We start from the raw sequence: 22,362 nt of genomic DNA on the forward strand, positions 1-22,362 counted from the left end.
ATTACTCTTTTCTCACAAATAAGTGTCTCTCAAAATGATCCTCTGATCATAACCTATTTTAAAACCAAGGTCCCAAGTCTTGGTAGATGGTCAATCTCCAGTACGGCCACGCTCACAGTATTTTATTATCAGACTTCTCACTTTTAATAATCAGCTCACTTCACTACAAAACCTCAGGCTCACAGCTTGGCCTGAGTTTCTCTTCAATCATATATCAACACCTCGGACCTTCTTGTCCGGTATTTATTCTCAACACATGTCACAATTCCTCGGAGCTTCTGTCTGGCATTTACTCTTAATACATGTCACAATTCCTCGGAGCTTCTGTCCGGTATTTTACTCTCAAAACCTGTATTTATTAAGTGTCTCTCAAGATGATCACCTCTGCTATATTCTTCTGCGATCACCAAGGCTATATCTGAGGCCACAAAGTCTCAGCGGGGCCCCACCCCTAGTTTAGTACCCAGAAAACGTCTTTCCCGGGGGTGGAATCCTTCGGTTCCGTGACTTTAGACACTTCTTAATCCCTTTATTCCTTACACACAAATCAGTCTCTCTTCTCTATTTCTTCAACAATGACGTCTCAAGTTACTTTTAGCTCAGTACTGCTTTTTCCTAGTCAACCGTGAATGCAACAATTCTCTGACCACACTGTGACTCTGCCAATTCTCTCAAATTTCACTTTCGTTGCAAATAAAGATTTTTATTTTAAACAAAACTCAAAACAGAGATCAACGGATGACCACTTGACTACTTGTTTTAGAATTATACTCCAATACAGCACAATTTCTGTTTAAGAGGTTTGTGCCTTACCTTTTTATTCTGTGGGCCCAATAGTCAAAGTGATCACCGTGACGTCTGCCGTCTGATCCACCGATCCGGCCTGAACCACCGCCGACAACCAACACCTGAACCTCGTTCTACTGATCCTCAGTTGCCCGCATTCTCCACCAAATGCTGCGAGATCGATCAACTTTAGACCAGACAACAAACTACGGAGGCTCCGGAAAAGTGCAATCAAACGATGAGTTTTATTGTCACAGGAGAACAACCAACCGTCAGCATACAGAATGGGTTGCTCTCACAAGAATACATTGAGTTCTGGTTTTATAGGACAAAATATCACACCTACGTCAATACAGTTCAAAAATACATGATGACAGACGGGCAAAAGTTCAACCCGTGCAGACAAGGGTACATCACGTACACTTCTAATAACCCTTCACCGACATATAACTTCTCTTTTCTACATTACTTGCCTTTTAAGGTAATAACTTCAGGTCTTAGCATCTCTGAGAGCTAATAATGGACCCTCGTCATTAGTCACTAAGTAGAGTACTTTGCAGCCAGTCTCAAACTGAAACAGAAGACGCTTAGGCCTTTGCTCAGACCTGCTACTAAATTAACATGTGTATTGTAAGCGTGCATGCAATTAACCTGCTATGTTCTCATCTCCCCTCAGCATGTATCATCTGGACACTCTCACCAGTGAAGCTTAAAACCTTCTAGAATGGAACATCAACTCTTAACCAAGCACATTTATGCATTGTGTATAAAATGAACTCAACCTATAAAAATAGAAAGGTCAATGTAATGACAGACATATTCAATGCAATATAAACCCTGTAAGAAATATTACTGATAAATGATACTGTGAAACATGTTATTAATACATTCTTCATAAGGCAAATTATATGGTATCAATAAAAGAATCTCTGAATCTCAACAATGCTGACTCCTTTTTTAAACAACGGTACAGCAATTCTAAACAGGCTGCGGAACAAACCTCCCAGACCTGCGCCATATTGCGTGCTGGTCCCAATATAACCATTCAATTCGCCACCAGCCTGATTTAAATAACATCTTACATATTTTGCTTCATCTGTGTTGTAGACAGACATCCTTATTTTTTAAAAATGGTGTCTTATGGGTCGGAAGTGGAGCTTGACAAACACCTTCCCGTATAAAAAGGGTATGTGTTGATTTTGGTCGTCTTTCAAATCAATTTCTATGTCATGGATTAAGGATTTCGAGACCGGTGTGTAGTGTGGGCTGTCAAATTGAAGAATGGCTACCCGACGGTCATCGTCTGTTATATTTATTGCTCTTAATAGCCGCGCATGAGCGTCACCCACAAGCTGGTAATCAACGATATCTACATAAATAAAAATGTTATATTTTCCACCGTATATGTCTGCAGGATGTGGTGCGTATGTGTTTTTATAATGAAGTACAAACGGGTCTTCTGATTTGAATCCTAAGATTCCTGCCAGTCTCCCTCTAAATGTGAGAACTGTGCCCCTATAGGGCCCATAACACTAACATAGTTACTAACTTCACTGTATTGTGTTTTAATGTCGGTGTTATGTTTTAATGTTTTATTATCTGCGCCACAGATGCATAACGCCCCACAGACAGCTCAATCACGGTTATGGACAATGCTCCATTTGTGACTGGATCATAAATTTCCACTCGCGAATCTGATTGTGGAAAAAACAACCATAGTCTTGGGTATTGAAATTCTATAACACCGACCTCATACGGTTCATTTAAAACAATAGGTTTTGCTAGCTTTGATCTAAAATTAGATTTCTTATTGCCTGGATAAACATGTGCTGAAGCATTCGAGAAGAGGCTCACATAAAAGCCTGCGTTGTTGTTGTTCGTTTTATCCATTCCTTCCTTCCTTCCTCAGTCTTTGTCTAGTGCAGAATGAAAGTATGCAGAGCTGCGGCGTCTCTGTTAATCACACTTCAATGATGTCTTTTTCAGGGATCCATGATTTTCAAATGAGAAGGCCAACCGAACCATTTGACCAGCGCTAACTTTTTTCGGTCCTCTTTTTTTCTGCCAAGTATTTTCTCTATTTTAAACCTTTTGTTTTTGTCAATAGTCACCTGCTGTGTATTCATAAAATACACCTTTCACTGCAGCTCCTGTGAGATCCTCTAGTTTGTATACGGGAGGGTCTCTTCTTTTTGGTCCTTTATGGTAAAGTACTCGTCTTTGTAGGTCTGATGGTAACCCTTTCAGAATATGCCTCGTAGTTTAGATATTCTCTCTGTATCGCCCACATTAAATTTAAAAGTCACCGGTTTTCGGGGTTTCATTTTGTACAGGGTGTTAAAGACTGCTTTCTCATTATCTTTGCACACCTCGGTGGGGGTCATTTTGATAGAGCTGTGATAAGACATGTTATAGGACTGTACAAGATCTTGGATCACATTAACATATCTTGGCGAGTTAACTGATGTTAAGTATTTCCACATTTTCCCCTTTAAGGTGCGGTTAAAACGCTCTACCACACATGATTTCATTTCACTAAAGGTTGAAAAATGTGTGATGTTATGTTGCTCCGTTAGTTTTTTAAATGTTTATTATAAAATTCCTTCCCTAAATCTGTTTGGAGTTTTTCAGGCACACGGCCCTCTCTCAGAATATCACCAAAAGCCTCAGCAACAGCCTGTCCTGTCTTGGTTTCAAGGCACCTAACCCATGCATACTTAGAAAACACATCTATGCATGTCAATAAGTACCTAACATTATCATTATCCGCAGAATATTCACGCATGTCAACCAAATCAGCTTGAAACTGTTTGTCAATCCCGTTAACCAAAACTCTATTTCTGTATCCTTGCATTTCTGTATCCTTGCATTTCTGTATCCTCTATCCTTGCAGGTTTATGAAGAGTATATGTGTCATCTCCTTTTAAAAACGCTCCACGTCAGGTAATGACGGCTTTAAGCCTGTTGCCTCACTGACAGCGATACGGAGCTTCTTTACACTTCCTAAACCCCCTGGGTGTGCAGGGTTGTGATATATTTTTCTCAGTGTGTTTTCCATAATCACTTTGACCAAACACAAATACAAATGACCAGAAAAAAGTGTTAGCATACGTTTTTATTTAATTTTCTGTGTAGTGCACAGTAAGGTTTTTATAACAGATGTACATTAAATCTTGTGTCTCCCAGACCAGTAGTTTCCAATCATGTGGAGCAGCGCTGATTTAACTCCGCGGGTGTGATGATTGGTATTTAGCAGGTATCCGACATTCTCATCAGTGGTGCAAACAATGTGCGGCACTGATCTCAGTTCACACAGAAGACGCTCTGCAGTGCTGATGATTTGTGCTTTAGCCTCACTGACACTGTATGAGCAAACAAACCGACGGATGGCCGGGATGAATCGGGGCGTCCGGAGCTTTTCCATCACCTCATCATAGTAGGTCTCGAAGAAAAACACAGGCAGCTCAAACAGGCAACTGTGTTGTAACTGGCTGGGGTGACCGGATTGGCATCCATAACATATCTCCTGCGCATACTCATTCAGTGCCATCGACAGCAGGTGGAAGGTTGCGAGTTTAATGTTGAGTTCCGTTTCCTCAGACGGGTGTGATCCTGCAGAGTCCTGTGAGCATCCTGGAGAGGGGGGCGGAGTCGGTGGGGTCTGGATTAGCAGTGCTGGAGGGGGAGACTCTGAGCGGTCCACAATATGGCAAATGTTGTCTGTAAAAGAAATCCACGCATTGCATTTTTTAAAAATATCGAGTATAATGCCAACGTCTCTCACACAGAGACAACCTACCATTTTTTTTTTCTTTTTTCAGTCCTCAGGGTTTTTGATGATTTTTGGCCTGAACATGGCAGAAGGTAAACCAATCTTCAGGCCATGTGCGAGCTGATCATATACAAGACGCTTCCTAATATTCTCATAAGAAGAGTTGACCTTGTCTCTCTTGATAGTCTTATCGACCTCATTAAACACCCGCTGCAGTGCTCTCCAGTCTGACCACTGAATAAAAAACAAATCCTTAAACCATAATAAACGCTCTTCAAGGGTGAGGGGGTATGGGTTCAACCTCCAGTTTTCAAGCCCCCTGTCCTCAATTACACCCTCCCTGTCTTCACACACACTAAGAAAAATGAAGTTGTCACCAGGACGATTGAAACGGTCCGCTTCTACACGGTAGAGTTCAGGTCCTGTTGGACTGACCCATTGCAAAACATAAAGCATCTCCGGGAACCCCGGTTGATCCAGGTCCGGACAGACGACTGAGCGAAACAGTTTCCAATTTTTGATAGACATAGAGTGTGTCCCGCCAACTCCCCAAATTCAACCAGACCCAGGACTGATCCAGAACTAAAACAGGACTACAACAGTTCAAAATCAGGACTACTTAGAATTTAATCAAAACAGAACCAGAATCAGAACTAGATGATAGTAGCACTAAAAATCATCATAGACCTGCACTACACTTATTTTTTTAATTCTACCAAAGTCCACTATTTAGATTGAGAAAAGTTTATATAATTATTATAATTTGAAAAATAACAAACCTAAAAAGAAACACTAGGTACGAGATACATGAGGACCTATGATACGGTGATAGTTTTGGTAAACAACCATTTGACTAACATGTGTGTCTCACCTGCTCTTGTTCATCTCTGTTCTGTCCTCATTCTCCTCTCTCTCTCCCTCTCTGTTCCTCTCTCTCCCTCTTTGTGCTGACAATCAAGCCAAACACCAACATCATCAAATAGACAGTTGAAACCAGATATTTAAACACTCTTCAGATAAAAACACAAATACTTTTTTAATTGTAACATCAAATCAGACTAAATGTTTATTTTTTAAGGTTGATAAATATAAAAAAAAACATATTTGTTAAATTTAAGAAAGAGAGAGAAACTATCTGTATTTCTTAATTGTAAATGGCACCAAATTGTATTCAAACTGAGCCACACTCATGGAGCTCCACAATTCTTTTCCTGGTGTTTTGGTTGACATCTCTTGATGTTCCCATGTCACAGAAACAGGCTCTGTGTTTTGCCTTATATGCAACCACAGCTGTGCCACCAGTTTACTCACATGGACTCTACTAACCTATCAGAAGCTTCTTCAGCTCAGAATGGAATCGTCTGTAGTTTTCTTATTAATTAACAATAAACTTAGTGTATATGTACTCCTAAATTTGATGAAAGTGATAAAAATAGACAGCTCTGTCTTTCTTTATTCTGACATTTAACTAATTCAAAAGATATTTCAATATTTATTTATCCAAAACAAAACAAGTTTACTCTAAATTGATGTTGTACAGTAAAAAAATGTTCTTGTGTTTTCCATAAAGTGTATGTAAATATCTGGTTTCAACTGTGAATATACTGCTGTGTGTTGAAGTTCCTCTTGTTTTGCATAGAAATATACTGAACAACATCCAAAGCATAATATATAAAATAACATCTACCAGAGTTTTTTCTCTGAAAGAAGCTCCATATGTCCATTCTTGTATATCAGTGCATTACTGAAACTGATTTATTTAGCCGTGGAGGGAAACAACTGAAATATGAAATAAACACACATGTAAGCTAAGACTCTCTAAAGAAACAGCATTGTTGTTGTTCGGCTTTTCATTTCGCCATTTGTTGATTCACTCTAAGAAAGAGAAACGTAATATGGGCCAAGTGATCAGTTTGATATCAATCTTTTGTGATAAACCGTCGTATTTACATTATTTGTACAGCACGAATGGTTTGCTTTGGTACCTCCAGTTCTCCTCTGTCTGCCTGGCTGCGCTTCTCCAACAGCGCACTCGCCGGTACCACCTGCCCCGCCCCCTCGCTCAGTCACTTAGTGCCTGAGCTCGGATCATACCAATATTAGGGGGGATTTACGCACAGTCGTAAATTCCCACAGTGTGCACTATGTGCTTCGAATATTGTGTGTAGTTTTTGTTTTATAAAGTTGTCAGCCAGGCATCTAACTATGAAAAAATTACACTCCAAAAGACCCCGGGCTTCTGAACAAACAACCCGGGCTTAAGCCCCGTAAGTCACCCCCCCGCTCCGCCACTGATCTACACACAGGGTAGACTCTTGATGGAGTGATGAAGATCGGATATCTGCAGACATACCTGGGGGTCAGAGGTAGTGATGTTTGATACCACTGATTTTCTTTCCGATCCGATACCAAGTAATATTCAGGGTGGTATCGACGATACTGATCTGATACCAATACTTTGTACAAAAACTTATTTTATTTATTGTATCTCAAATTATAGCGTCATAATGATTACAGGACATCAGATTTCTTGTTCTTATCACTTAATAATGCAGAGTTCATCATATAGAAATAAAAAAACTGAAGTTGTGCGCTGTTTGAACACCTTGCCTGCCTGCAGCACTAAAGGACTCCGTGAGAGACGTCTGTCTCGCCCTAGCAGCGTCGTCCCTGTCCCTGTCCTCCTCTTCAGTTCGCCTCAACATACGCTCGTTATATTCTGTGATATGATTTACTCTGAGGTGTTTGCAAGGTTAGTGATGTTGCCACAACCATACATGCCAACCCTCCCGATTTTTCCGGGAGAATCCCAAATTCCACTGCGGTCAAGTGAGCCCTCACTTACGAAGTCACAGTCAAGCTAGCCGCTCCGCCAGCCGCACCAAAAATGTGGTTGCACTACTCTTACGCATATTACGGTATGGGTGAAGACTGGCTTAGAAACGCAGTGTTTTGTGTCCTGACACTATTTTACTTCACAATCCACTCCCAGTTTTGGTTTATCTCCACTTTCCCCCCTGTGATCCACAGCCCAAATTACTGTATGATTCAGAGAAAATTAACAATAAAATTTACCCAGTTTACTCAACTGTACTTTTAATGTCCTCATCTTTGACCTCAGATTACAGGAAAACTATAAGAGGTGACGCAGATATTTCACTGGATTATGACTCTGGGTGACCCCCACTCTGCACCCTGTGATCCACAGCCAAAATTACTGTATGGATTTCCAGAAAATTGATAGTAAACTTTGCACAATTTACTGTACTATACTCAATATATTCTCATCTTTGAGCTCAGATTACAGGAAAACTGTAAGAGGTGACGCAGATATTTCACTGGATTCTGAATCTAGGCCATCTCCACTCTGCACCCTGTGATCCACAGCAAAAATTACTGTACGGATTTTGAGAAAATTCATAGTAAAATCTTCCCATTTTGCTTTACTGTACTCTACATATTGACATCTTTGAGCTCAGATTACAGGAAAATTGTAAGAGGTGACACAGATATTTCACTGGATTATGAATCTAGGCCATCTCCACTCTGCACCCTGTCATCCACAGCCAAAATTACTGTATGGATTTTGAGAAAATTCATAGTAAACTTTGCACAATTTACTGTACTATACTCTATATATTAACATCTTTGACCTCAGATTACAGGAAAACTGTAAGAGGTGACACAGATATTTCACTGGATTATGACTCTAGGCTGTCGCCACTCTGCACCCTGTGATCCACAGCCAAAATTACTTTACGGATTTTGAGAAAATTGATATTAAACTTTGCACAATTTACTCTACTGTACTCTATATATTCTCATCTTTGAGCTCAGATTACAGGAAAACTGTAAGAGGTGACGCAGATATTTCACTGGATTCTGAATCTAGGCCATCTCCACTCTGCACCCTGTGATCCACAGCAAAAATTACTGTATGGATTTTGAGAAAATTCATAGTAAAATCTTCCCATTTTGCTTTACTGTACTCTACATATTGACATCTTTGAGCTCAGATTACAGGAAAACTATAAGAGGTGACGCAGATATTTCACTGGATTCTGACTCTGGGTGACCCCCACTCTGCACCCTGTGATCCACAGCAAAAATTACTGTACGGTTTTTGAGAAAATTGATAGTAAACTTTGCACAATTTACTCTACTGTACTTTTAATATTCTCATCTTTGACCTCAGATTACAGGAAAACTGTAAGACGTGACGCGGATATTTCACTGGATTATGACTCTGGGTGACCCCCACTCTGCACCCTGTGATCCACAGCAAAAATTACTGTACGGTTCTTGAGAAAATTCATAGCAAAATCTCCCCACTGTGCTTTACTGTACTATACATATTAACATCTTTGAGCTCAGATTACAGGAAAACTGTAAGAGGTGACGCAGATATTTCACTGGATTCTGAATCTAGGCCATCTCCACTCTGCACCCTGTGATCCACAGCAAAAATTACTGTACGGTTTTTGAGAAAATTGATAGTAAACTTTGCACAATTTACTCTACTGTACTTTTAATATTCTCATCTTTGACCTCAGATTACAGGAAAACTGTAAGACGTGACGTGGATATTTCACTGGATTATGACTCTGGGTGACCCCCACTCTGCACCCTGTGATCCACAGCAAAAATTACTGTACGGTTCTTGAGAAAATTCATAGCAAAATCTCCCCACTGTGCTTTACTGTACTATACATATTAACATCTTTGAGCTCAGATTACAGGAAAACTGTAAGAGGTGACGCAGATATTTCACTGGATTCTGAATCTAGGCCATCTCCACTCTGCACCCTGTGATCCACAGCAAAAATTACTGTACGGTTTTTGAGAAAATTGATAGTAAACTTTGCACAATTTACTCTACTGTACTTTTAATATTCTCATCTTTGACCTCAGATTACAGGAAAACTGTAAGACGTGACGCGGATATTTCACTGGATTATGACTCTGGGTGACCCCCACTCTGCACCCTGTGATCCACAGCAAAAATTACTGTACGGTTCTTGAGAAAATTCATAGCAAAATCTTCCCATTGTGCTTTACTGTACTCCACATATTAACATCTTTGAGCTCCGATTACAGGAAAACTGTAAGAGGTGATGCAGATATTTCACTGGATTCTGAATCAAGGCCATCTCCACTCTGCACACTGTCATCCACAGCCAAATATACTGTACGGTTTCTGAGATTGCTGTGTTGACAGAGTATGACAAAGGCTAAGAAAATATACTGCCTATAATAATATCAAATTTATACAACAAATTACAAAATTGCCACATCTGCTGTTATTGCCATGTGTTTGAGAGAGCATTATTTAGTCATAGAAAATACATATCATTGAAATATCATCAGTAAAAGAAATACTCCCACTATGTAAGACATGTTTTTAAATTCAGTTAATAAATATTGCATCAAGTCTATACAGATGTTTAGAGACATAATGCAAAGCATGTTTGTTTCTTATTGCTTACAAATGTGTTTGCCTTTAACATAATTCACATTTCATTTATACAGTTTCACAGACGAAACAATAAAATAGGTTTCCTGAACTGTTCTTCATGGCCCAAATTTTGAATCCTTTTGAGGGGGATGCATTATCCAAGAAGGTGGGCAATTTGTTCATTGATCTCTGACCCTCGCTGACTCTGACGCCTCCTAATTCTGCTTCCAGCCTTGCTGATTAATTTGGTCTTCCTTTTGGCATCCCTGTCACTGATGCTGTCACCAGTTGTACACAACATCTCTGTTTGTCCACCAGTCTAATCTGTAATTCAGGTGAACCCAGAATTACATGTATCTTTGTAATGTTTCAAAAAATATACACTATATGTTGATGGGCATTGTCACACTTTTCTTTCCTTTATAAGTAAGAATCTCTATGGTTTTAATGACAATTCATATACAGATTGTGGAGGACATTTTATTCAACACTCAAAAAAGTTCCTCACCAGCAGACTGTAGTACAATTTCAGCCCACCGTTAATAAACCCATCCAATGCAGCGTTATCAGAGAAATTATGCAAGTGTTATGTTTGTATGTACTGGTAATCTATTTATCATTTATCATGATTCCTGCTCTGATGATTACTTTCTTCTACTTCTGTAATTTTAATAGATAAAGGATGTTGAACATTAAGCTCCAAACAGGATGAGTGAGGAAGACCACAGAGGAGAATCATGGATGTAGTAAAAGAATACATGCAGATGGTTTTTTTCATGGTGGAGGAGCAACTTCTGATACCATCTTAAAGAAAAAACACATCAAATTGAAGAGTAAAAATAATGACAACAATATGTCTACATTTTTTTATTAATTCCTTAAAGTAAATGCAGTCTTGTCATGTTCAGAGTTGCCCACTCATATTTAACTAATTCAAATACAATTACTGCATATCAATGCTTATGTTCTAATAAAAGGCATTGTTTAATACTTCTTCCATGACAACCCAAATAAATCAATGATAGGGAAACGGGAAGATTAGTCATCAGGCAAGGTTTACTGTTCATTTACCATGCCTTGATAACAGTAAGCTTAACAAAAGAAAAATGTTGGGGACGAGAACCGGGCGGCTGAGCCAGATCAAAGACATTACTAAAACAAAAAGACGCCAACAGCTTCCCTAAAGTGGAAATAAAATAATATGCAAAACAAAAGGCCTGTGTACCTGCTTGACACATAAGGTCAGTCACAGGACACAAAAGTGTCATCACCTGCCTAACCCAGTGTTTTTAACACTTAAAGCTCAGTTGAATGTGTTTGGGGTACCCCGATCTTATCTGTCCAGCCTCACACCCAAACACTCTGTTCACACACATAGACACCTACTAACAAAAGTTCAAAGACAGTCTGAAGCCAACCTGCTGGCCTGGGAGCTGGTTTTTTGAAATTATCCCAGGCAAGCGATTGGTCTACTGTTCCCCAGATCAGCCAATAGAGACGTGCCAATTACCTTTGTATTGAGTGTATTGAGTATTGAATGAGGCTTGACACCTGAAAGACAAGAGTAAGAGAAAACAAAGAGCTGGGTACCATGGCATGTAACAGATGTTGTTCCATGCTCATTTTTGATTGTCTCAGTAAATATGTTAACTGCAAAAACATTGAAAATCTAATTCAACTCACTTGTTCAATAGAAAATAATATTTTCCTTCTTGTTCGTTAATTTTCACGTCACTCTAAGTAATAGTAGTCTTAGAAGTATAAAAACAACTTTCAATTCTCATAATTTATATGAAAGTCTTTAATCACATCTTTTACAATATATTTTAAGCAATATGCTTTTGCCTTTTTCTCTGACACTCATTGTCTTTAACATTAATATTATGAATTACCTATACAATATCTTGCCTTTTGATTACAGGTTTCATAATTTTTTTTTCATACTGTAACTCGTAGAAATATTTCTGCCAATACTATTTTGATTATATTTTATACATGAAATAACAAGGTCGTACATTGCCTTAACATTTTTTAGTTTTTGCTTCATTATTAGAATTAAATTAGTATTATTTGTTAATTCAATGCAAACTGATGTGTGGGACAAGAGTCACATGACATAGAGCCAACCCACTTTTGATCTTTCGGTATTTATTGAGGTGTTGCGTCGCACGGACAGATAACGTAGCTTTCATTGCGACAGGAAACGTTTATATGTGGTTACGCTGTCATTACATATAATTATTATTAGTACACTGAACTTTTCATCGAGGCCTACGTGGACTAAAATTTTTGGTTTACCCACCAACAATAAAATGGAAAGGTGAGTAATTAACACTACAAATGGGACTATTAACAAGAAACGAGAACATTCTAGCCATTTAATGCCAGTTATTTCCCTCAGTCTAATTACAGAAAATTGTTTTAGATTGTTTGCGCTTTGTGTATAGTCTTCGTCCAGAAATGTGTCTAAAATCATAATTTTTAGAATTTGAAAACCTCAATAATATTGATATACTAACCAATAGAGAGCATATATAGAAATATAGCATATACCGAAGATTAGATTTTGTACTCTTAGGCGTACATTTAAAAGTAACACCCTCCAGTTAAGCTTAGTGAAAACTGCTCAGTCCTTTGACTTTTGATGTTGTATCTTTTCCAATATATATATATTCATTGAGAAAAAAAGTGATAACACATTCAGATAATTGAAAAATACGTAACATTTTGTAGTACGAAGAAATACGTTAAAACAAAATCAATGTTTGGTTGCATTACTTGTAAAAAAAAACACAAACATAATAAGTAACACTGTTCACCATGATAAATAACTCATCTTACAAAAATGTTTTTGTCACGTAAGGTCATAAATTCTCTTTTAAGCAACGATTTGCACTGGGTATTACCAGAATTTAATCTTTCATTGGCTTGACACAATGACTCTTTCAAGTCATGGTGATTGTGATAATGATTGTAAAGTCCGTTCAGAGCAACGGTCTTTGTACTATATGTGTCTTTTTCTGTGTGACTTTTATCTTTCATTATTATATAAATGTGATGTATGTTATGTTCACAAAGTGAATACTTCAAAATGAGGAGGACATGCTACAACAAAACAGACTGGGTGAATGTGAGACTTCGAGGAGGAGTACTGACACATCCATTTCAACGGGATGGTTCTAGCTGCGGAGTAATGGTCATCATGGTATGGTACAACATTAACGCAATAATATTTTTCTGTGAAATTAGATAAGAAGATGGGGTGGGGGAAGTTAAAATAATCTTAAAAGGTTAAATTGTGTAAACAGGAAGTGTAACATTTGCAGATGTTTTCAATTAATTGTTTTTGTTGTTTTTTTTTTTATTTCAGATGGCCAAAGAAGTAATGGGAGCATTCCCAAATAAACCAGAAATGACATTTTTGACGACAAAAAAAGAGATGGCCCAGGCACGAAGGACATTTGCACAGACAATACTTGAGGCCTCCGGTGTGTAATATCTTCTTCAAATGGACATATTTATTTGTGTCAAACTGATGAACACTAACATATATATATATATTATGTTTTAGTATTTGACAGTGACAACAACTGTGCCATGTGTGCAACGGTGAAACCACCTAATCCAGGACCCTCCATCATTGACTGGGTATAGTATTTTTAAAAATTGTTTTATGTTATCTTCCAAAAAATATTTGACTCTGTGTCTTTAATGATTGTAATTGATTAAAACATAGAATTATTTATGTAATGTGTTTATGAAAGTTCATATGTTTTTGTTTACAGATCCAGTGTGATAACTGCAACCGCTGGTTCCATTCTGAATGCCTGGACATGACAAATGAACAGCTCAGCAGTGCTCAGAAGACAGAGTGGAAGTGTGTGCTTTGTGTAACCTAATTCCACATGAGGTGAAAGCTACTTGAATAATCTGCTTATAGTTATTATTGGTGTTTTGAGGAACACATGTGTAAAACACAATGTGTATAACATTCTTGCTTTGTGCACGTACTTCAAGTATTTCCTTTTTGATTTTTTGGGTTGATTTGTGTGATGACAGATAATGAATAACAATATATCTAAACTGTGTAGTAGTAATATGAGAAATCAGTAATCTGAGAAATGTAATTTCTCACCCTGACCGGTTGAGGCAGATGGCCGCCCCTCCCTGAGCCTGGTTCTGCTGGAGGTTTCTTCCTGTTAAAAGGGAGTTTTTCCTTCCCACTGTTGCTCATAGGGGGTCATATGATTGTTGGGTTTTTCTCTGTATGTATTATTGTAAGGTTTAACTTATTATATAAGTGCCTTAAGTTGACTATTGTTGTGATTAAGCACTGAATAAATAATGTCTAAAACTGAAGTTGATACTTGAGGTGGTGTGTGAATGACATTTTGAAAAATTTAAATTGTGTGTGGAAAGACATTTCTTGTAGTTAAGCAAATACTTCAATGAACTAATTTTGTTTGGTAATGGAATAGGATTTAATTTTATCAGAAATCCGTACAGTAATTTTGGCTGTGGATCACAGGGTGCAGAGTGGGGGTCACCCAGAGTCATAATCCAGTGAGATATCTGCGTCACCTCTTATAGTTTTCCTGTAATCTGAGGTCAAAGATGAGAATATTAAAAGTACAGTAGAGTAAATTGTGCAAAGTTTAATATCAATTTTCTCAAAATCCGTACAGTAATTTTTGCTGTGGATGACAGGGTGCAGAGTGGAGATGGCCTAGATTCATAATCCAGTGAAATATCTGCGTCACCTCTTACAGTTTTCCTGTAATCTGAGGTCAAAGATGAGAATATTAAAAGTACAGTAGAGTAAATTGTGCAAAGTTTACTATCAATTTTCTCAAAAACCGTACAGTAATTTTTGCTGTGGATCACAGGGTGCAGAGTGGGGGTCACCCAGAGTCAGAATCCAGTGAAATATCTGCGTCACCTCTTATAGTTTTCCTGTAATCTGACCTCAAAGATGTCAATATGTAGAGTACAGTAAAGCAAAATGGGAAGATTTTACTATGAATTTTCTCAAAATCCATACAGTAATTTTTGCTGTGGATCACAGGGTGCAGAGTGGAGATGGCCTAGATTCATAATCCAGTGAAATATCTGCGTCACCTCTTACAATTTTCCTGTAATCTGAGCTCAAAAATGAGAATATATAGAGTACAGTAGAGTAAATTGTGCAAAGTTTAATATCAATTTTCTCAAAATCCGTACAGTAATTTTGGCTGTGGATCACAGGGTGCAGAGTGGAGATGGCCTAGATTCAGAATCCAGTGAAATATCTGCGTCACCTCTTACAGTTTTCCTGTAATCTGAGCTCAAAGATGTTAATATGTATAGTACAGTAAAGCACAGTGGGAAGATTTTGCTATGAATTTTCTCCAAAACCGTACAGTAATTTTGGCTGTGGATCACAGGGTGCAGAGTGGAGATGGCCTAGATTCAGAATCCAGTCAAATATCGGCGTCACCTCTTACATTTTTCCTGTAATCGGAGCTCAAAGATGTTAATATGTGGAGTACAGTAAAGCACAGTGGGAAGATTTTTCTATGAATTTTCTCCAAAACCGTACAGTAATTTTGGCTGTGGATCACAGGGTGAAGAGTGGGGGTCACCCAGAGTCATAATCCAGTGAGATATCTGCGTCACCTCTTATAGTTTTCCTGTAATCTGAGGTCAAAGATGAGAATATTAAAAGTACAGTAGAGTAAATTGTGCAAAGTTTACTATCAATTTTCTCAAAAACCGTACAGTAATTTTTGCTGTGGATCACAGGGTCAAGAGTGGCGACAGCCTAGAGTCATAATCCAGTGAAATATCTGCGTCACCTCTTATAGTTTTCCTGTAATCTGAGCTCAAAAATGAGGACATTAAAAGTACAGTTGAGTAAATTGGGTAAATTTTATTGTTAATTTTCTCTGAATCATACAGTAATTTGGGCTGTGGATCACAGGGGGGAAAGTGGAGATAAACCAAAACTGGGAGTGGATTGTGAAGTAAAATAGTGTCAGGACAGAAAACACTTCGTTTCTAAGCCAGTTGGCACCTATACCGTAATATGCGTAAGAGTAGTGCAACAACATTTTAGGTGCGGCTGGCGGGGCGGCTAGCTTGACTGTGACTTCGTAAGTGAGGGCTCACTTGACTGCAGTCAAATTCCAGTGCCCCTCCCGAAAATCTCCCGGAGCCACCATTCTCCCGAATTTCTCCCACCCGGACAACAAAATTGAAAAACCATATCGCAGAATTTATAGCGTGGCCCAGCCAATTCCAGTTTCTAACAATGGCGGCAGTTTTAATATTACTCATATTTCTCTTTCTGGGTCGCAAAAAACTTTTAGCATGTTTTCAGGTGAGAATGTAGCTGTGTAAACTTCAAATATCTGAGCCGACCGACACATCGTCTTCAAACCCCCGCGGTCTTTCGCTACTCGGGTTAAACATCATATATAAGTCACTTTGATAACTTAAAAATGTTATTGTTTGGCTTTTTCAGTGTTTTATTTGTTCGTGAGTAAATCAGTTTGGCTGAGATTAAAGTTATTAGATTAGATTAAATTAAATTTAACTTTATTAATCCCTCGGGAGGGTTCCTCCGGGGTTTTCACACAGCTGAATAAACGTCAAACAGAAAATGATTAAACAGAAGAGTTTACATCAGCGCCCGGTTATATTTTAGATAGCAAGGAGCAGACGGCAGTTTCACTCCACCGAGGGAGCTCGTGACGTACTACCCGGCTTTCTTTAGACCGCGAAGGCCGGGTCCTGAGGTGGAAGCAGCCTCTGAATTTGGACACACCCGCTGTTTCCGGCCAGCCAATAATAACGGTGACATTTAACGTACAGTCAACAAAAATATAAACGCAACACCTTTGTTACTGCTCCCATTCCCCATGGGATGGACGTAGAGACCTAAAATTCATTCCAGATACACAATATAACCATCCCTCCCAAACAGTGGTCACAAATCAGTCCAAATGTGTGGTAGTGGGCACATCTGCCATATTGAGATAATCCATCCCACCTCACAGGTGTGCCACATCAGGATGCTGATCTGACATCATGAGTAGTGCACAGGTGTACCTCAGACTGCCCACAACAAAAGGCCACCCTGAGTGCTAAATGTTAAATCCATCAGTTGCTACGTTTTTATCCAGTAAAGATTTGGAAAGTCTCAGAAACAACAATGATACCAGCACCGCTTGAACAGGCCCAGATTCCAATCATATCCATGTTAGGAAGCACACGACGTGATGCACGTGTAACCCAGACAGTTTTTAACATCTGCTGGTGTTTCACATTCAGCCAGAGGCCCAGGGTTAGGTTGGATACCAGACAATAATAAAAGCATCGTTATTAGACTCTAGAGCTCGTTTATAGCTGACACCACATGTAGAGTTTACGTTCACACAGAGACGATGACATTTTTCTAAAACCAGCAAACAATAAACAAGAAATGTAACAAGAGTTTCAGAAGAAGCTGTTTTACAGAGAAATGATTGCCTGAAGACAAAATTATTATTATCATCCTTTATTTCTCCAGGTGAAAATTTAATTGAGATTAAAAATGTTGTTTTCAAGAGAGACCTGGCATCATGGCAGAAAGAGTCAGAAATACATAATAATTCAAACAAATACAAAATAGGAAAAACATCCTACATAAACTTCATAAAGTTTCATTAACAGACTTTGAACAATGGACTTCAAACTTCCCCCCAAAACAACAGAAACACATTTGAAGATAATGAATGACATTTATCCCTCTAAAGAAGGACTTAGACTACGATTTAATATGAATGAGAACATGTTCATAAATGGATGCAATCAAAGATTTCATCAATCCCTGATTTAGAGACAACAGAACATTTGGTTTGATTTCACAAGATAAGAATGACGACTGAGTTGGAAGATTGTTTTATGTTTAGTCAAATCTTTCATACATAAAGTCGGATTACAAAATCATCCCCTAAGTTTGTTGTTTTATTCAAGGAATTGAAATTATAGAGAAAATCTGTGAAATGATTTAAAGAAAACAAACCACAAAAACTCTATGATACTCTAAACCCCCTGGTTTAGGTCGGCAACCTTTCAGATGATGAGTGCATCTAACATTTCCTCAGAAGTCAATGTGCCATATGATTGCATTAGCAATAAATTACACACTATATAGAACCACTTCATAGGATTATATTTGTGCGCAGATGTTGGCAGCTATCAGCGAATAGTTATCAGCTATTTTGAAACAAAAAAAGACTTTTTATCCATAACAGCAAATGAACTGTACAACAGAAAATACAAATGCTATTTATGGTGTCCTCACAACAATAATAAGAAAAATAAACTGGGCCAATATGACATGTTTGTGAATACAGGGACATACATGTTAATATGATCTCTGGTCTCCCACTCAGAGACACAGGTCTCCGAGTGTCCAGCATTCAGACCTGAGGACTCTCTTCATGTGAGAGAAAATCTGCTCACACAGATATTAGAGCCGAATACTGTCAATAAGGCCTCTGCAATGTTCTGAAGACAGTTAAACCTGTCAGGTAGTGATGTCCAGCAGATGAAAATGCAGCTCCATGAACACGCACAGCTGTGGATTCCAGCTGCGTTCGTTGTCCTACAAACTTTGACCCCCACAGAGTCGAGCTTTTCAGTTCAATCAGCTGCATTTCGATGTCCTCTGTGTCCAGCCAGTTAATGCGACACAAACCCAGCTGCTCATTAAAGCTTTCTGGTTTGATCAGAAAAGAAAACATTGGTCCAAACACCTGAAAGTCCCAAAAACACATTGTGAATTCTGTCTCGAGTATCCGGATGTATCCGAGTATTTACGTGGTGCTGTTGCTCCTGAAGCTTTTGAAGTGTCTGAATGTGCAACTTTCAGCATTGCTTGAAAAAACTGACAGCTAGCAACGTCCCTCTCACCGGTAGGCTAAGTTATTTTTAGCCAATTACAAGTTGAATCTGGTAGCTGGGGTTGTTAGCTAAGATACCGTCATTAAGAAGCAGCACAACTAATGTGTCTATGTGAGCTAATTTGCGATGTGCACCGCTGGCCCGGCCATTTATTTTTTAATGCACCTTCCCAGATTACTTCACTGCGTGTCGTGCCCAGGGCTGGACTGGGACAAAAAAATTGGCCCGGGCATTTTGACTAGAGACCAGCAGGTATTAAAGCCATAAAGCCTTTGAATGAAAACAAACACTGTTGTGACAGTGATGTACAGTCTTGTTGGTATAAGTAAGTAAGTAAAATTTATTTATATAGCGCTTTTCACAGATAAAAATCACAAAGTGCTTTACAACACAGGCAATGGAAATATAAAAATAATATAACAGTAAATAAAACAATGTAAAACAAAACTATAAAAACAGCATAAGAAGAAATTAATCAAATGCTTTTCTAAATAAAAATGTCTTCAGCTGTTTCTTAAAAGAATCAATGGAGTCCGTGCAGCAAAGAGACAGTGGGAGAGAATTCCACAACCGTGGTGCCACAGTCTGAAAGGCCTGATCACCACGAGTTTTAAAACGAGTGCGCGGCACCACCAGCAGTCTCTGATCTAATGACCTTAAAGCCCGAGAAGATGTAATAATAATAATAATAATGGACTGGATTTTTATAGCGCTTTTCAAGGCACCCAAAGCGCTTTACAATGCCACTATTCTATGTAGGTGGTTTCAGCAGGTCAGATAAATATTGAGGAGCTTGACCACGTAGAGCCCTAAAGGTTAGAACTAAAATTTTAAAATGAAACCTAAAATTTACAGGCAACCAGTGAAGGGAGGCCAAGACTGGAGTGATATGCAATCTTCTCTTGGTGCCTGTTAAGAGACGTGCTGCAGCATTCTGCACAGTCTGAAGACGATTTAAGGCTGATTTGTTAAAACAAGTAAAAAGGGTCATTACAATAGTCTAAACGAGAAGAAATAAAAGCATGGATAATCATCTCAAGTTTTGATACCATTAGTCTGAGTTTAGAAATATTCCGTAAATGATAAAAACAGTTTCGGACCAGCTTCTTAGACTGCTGCTCGAGGGACATCGAGCTGTCAAATATGACACCGAGGTTTCTAAGGCTTGATTTTACATAAGGGTCTACGAAGCTGATATGCTGTCTAATTTCTGGGACCATGTGGTCTGGAGCAATAATTAGAGTTTCTGTTTTATCAGAGTTTAGTTGGAGAAAATTGTCATTTAACCATTTGTTGATTTTTGTCAGGCAACTACTTAAATTAGACAATTTATAAAACTCAGACATTTTGAAGGAACAGTATAGTTGGATGTCATCAGCATAGAGATGATAGGAGATATATTTATAGCACTTAATAATTTGGCCTAGGGGAAATACATAAAGTAAAATGAGAATTGGACCCAGGACAGATCCCTGAGGTACCCCACACGGCAAAACTGTTGATTCTGATGTGACATGATTCATGCAAACAGTAAAAGATCTCTCAGACAGATATGATATAAACCATTTTAAAACAACACCAGTAATCCCAAACAAGTTCTTGAGTCTGTTTATCATGATACTGTGATCTACAGTATCAAAAGCAGAGCTGAGATCGAACAGGACCAGCCCTGTGTATTCTCCAGAGTCTGCTGCCATCAAGATATCACTAGATACTCTAAGTAAGGCCGTTTCAGTGGAATGCAATTTACGAAAACCAGACTGAAAAACGTCCATAACAGCATTTTTATCCAGGAAATAGTTAAGTTGTTCTAGTACTACTTTTTCTAAAATTTTCAATATAAAAGGCAATTTGGATATTGGCCTATAACTGTTAGGAAGAGATGGATCCAGCTGGGGTTTCTTTAATATTGGCTCAACAATAGCTTGTTTAAAGAAGCTGGGGACTGAGCCAGTATGAAGAGAAGTATTTATCATTTCCACAATACAGGGGCCAATTGAATCAAACACACTAGTGAAAAATGAAGATGGAAGGACATCAAGGGGGCTTGAAGTCTGTTTTATATGACAAAGCAGGCCTCTGATGTCTTGTAATGTAACAGGAGTAAAAGAGGACCAAGTATCAGAGGAGAGCAAGTTGAAAGTTTGATATTGAGAGGATGATGGAGAGATATTAGACCTGATGGCAATGACCTTATTTCTGAAATAGTTCATAAACTCATTGCATTGGGACGTTGAGTGAACTGGTGCACAAGGAGCATCAGGAGAAACAATACTCTTAATTGTTTTAAACAAGAATTTAGGATCTTTCTTTTTTGAAGCTATGAGGTGTGAAAAATACTCTGTTCTGGCATTTTTCCACATGTCATTTAGCAAGAGGATAGATTCTTTAAGGTGTAACTTATAAACCTCAAGCTTGGAAGCCTTCCACAAACGTTCTAGCTTGCGACAGTATCTCCTGAAATTACGAATGTTTTCATTTAACCAAGGATGAGATTTCAAACATAGGACAGTACTTTTTTTCAAAGGTGCCACTATGCGATGTGCACCGCTGGCCACAGCCGTCCCCTTAATGTGGATGGGTGGATGTGGGTCAGCATTCCTCCTGTAGTCCACGATGAGCTCCTTGGTCTTCTCGGTGTTAAGCAGCAGGTTGTTTGTGTCGCACCACTCAGCCAGACGATCCACCTCCTCCCTGTAGGCGGCCTCATCGTTGTCACTGATGAGGCCAATCACCGTGGTGTCATCTGCAAACTTAATGATGGTGTTGGAACCATCAGCAGGTCTGCAGTCGTGGGTGAAGAGGGAGTAGAGGAAAGGGCTCATCACACAGCCTTGTGGTACACCGGTGTTCATTGTGATGGTAGATGAGCAGCGGTTATCCAGCCGGACATGTTGGGGGCGGTTGGTCAGGAAGTCCAGTAACCATTTGCAGATGAGAGAACTGATGCCCAGGTCTGTCAGTTTCCTGATGAGTTGTGAGGGGTGGATTGTATTGAACGCTGAACTGAAGTCTATGAACAGCATTCTGGCGTAGGTGTTGTTGTTGTCCAGGTGTGAGAGGACAGAGTGCAGTGCGATGGAGACTGCATCCTCTGTGCTCCTGTTCTGGCGGTATGCGAATTGGTGGGGGTCCAGGGTGGGGGGGAGACAGGATTTGAAGTGTGCTAGGACCAGTCGCTCTAAGCACTTAGTGATGATGGGGGTGAGTGCTACTGGGCGGTAGTCATTGAGGCAAGATGGGTTGGAGTTTTTGGGTATAGGGACGATGGAGGTGGATTTGAAGCAGGCCGGTACCACAGCGTGGGCCAAGGACAGGTTGAATATGTCTGTGAGCACTCCTGCAAGCTCCCCAGAACACGCTCTGAGAACACGCCCGGGGATGCCATCAGGACCTGCAGCCTTGTGGACATTGATCCTGC

The 22,362-nt window shown here is 39.1% G+C and overlaps 1 protein-coding gene and 1 long non-coding RNA gene across 2 annotated transcripts; one reads left to right on the forward strand and one right to left on the reverse strand.

Annotated features, from left to right (window-relative positions):
• Positions 1 to 3,952: 3,952 nt before the first annotated feature.
• Positions 3,953 to 4,588, reverse strand: LOC147336548 (uncharacterized). Its single transcript, XM_086286204.1, has one exon. It carries the CDS (start codon positions 4,586 to 4,588, stop codon positions 3,953 to 3,955), a length of 636 nt encoding a protein of 211 aa, XP_086142330.1.
• Positions 4,589 to 12,970: 8,382 nt separating this feature from the next.
• Positions 12,971 to 13,882, forward strand: LOC147336549 (uncharacterized). The gene is made up of 4 exons (XR_015128298.1): positions 12,971 to 13,218; positions 13,384 to 13,501; positions 13,585 to 13,661; positions 13,799 to 13,882. It is a non-coding gene; the product is annotated as an uncharacterized LOC147336549 (long non-coding RNA).
• The last annotated feature ends 8,480 nt before the right edge of the window (positions 13,883 to 22,362 follow it).

This window comes from Aulonocara sp. 'chitande type north' Nkhata Bay, linkage group LG3, assembly GCF_057382095.1.
Source record: "Aulonocara sp. 'chitande type north' Nkhata Bay isolate Kocher_YH1m ecotype deep benthic linkage group LG3, A_spYH_male_GT1.1, whole genome shotgun sequence".
NCBI classification, from domain to species: Eukaryota; Metazoa; Chordata; class Actinopteri; order Cichliformes; family Cichlidae; genus Aulonocara; species Aulonocara sp. 'chitande type north' Nkhata Bay.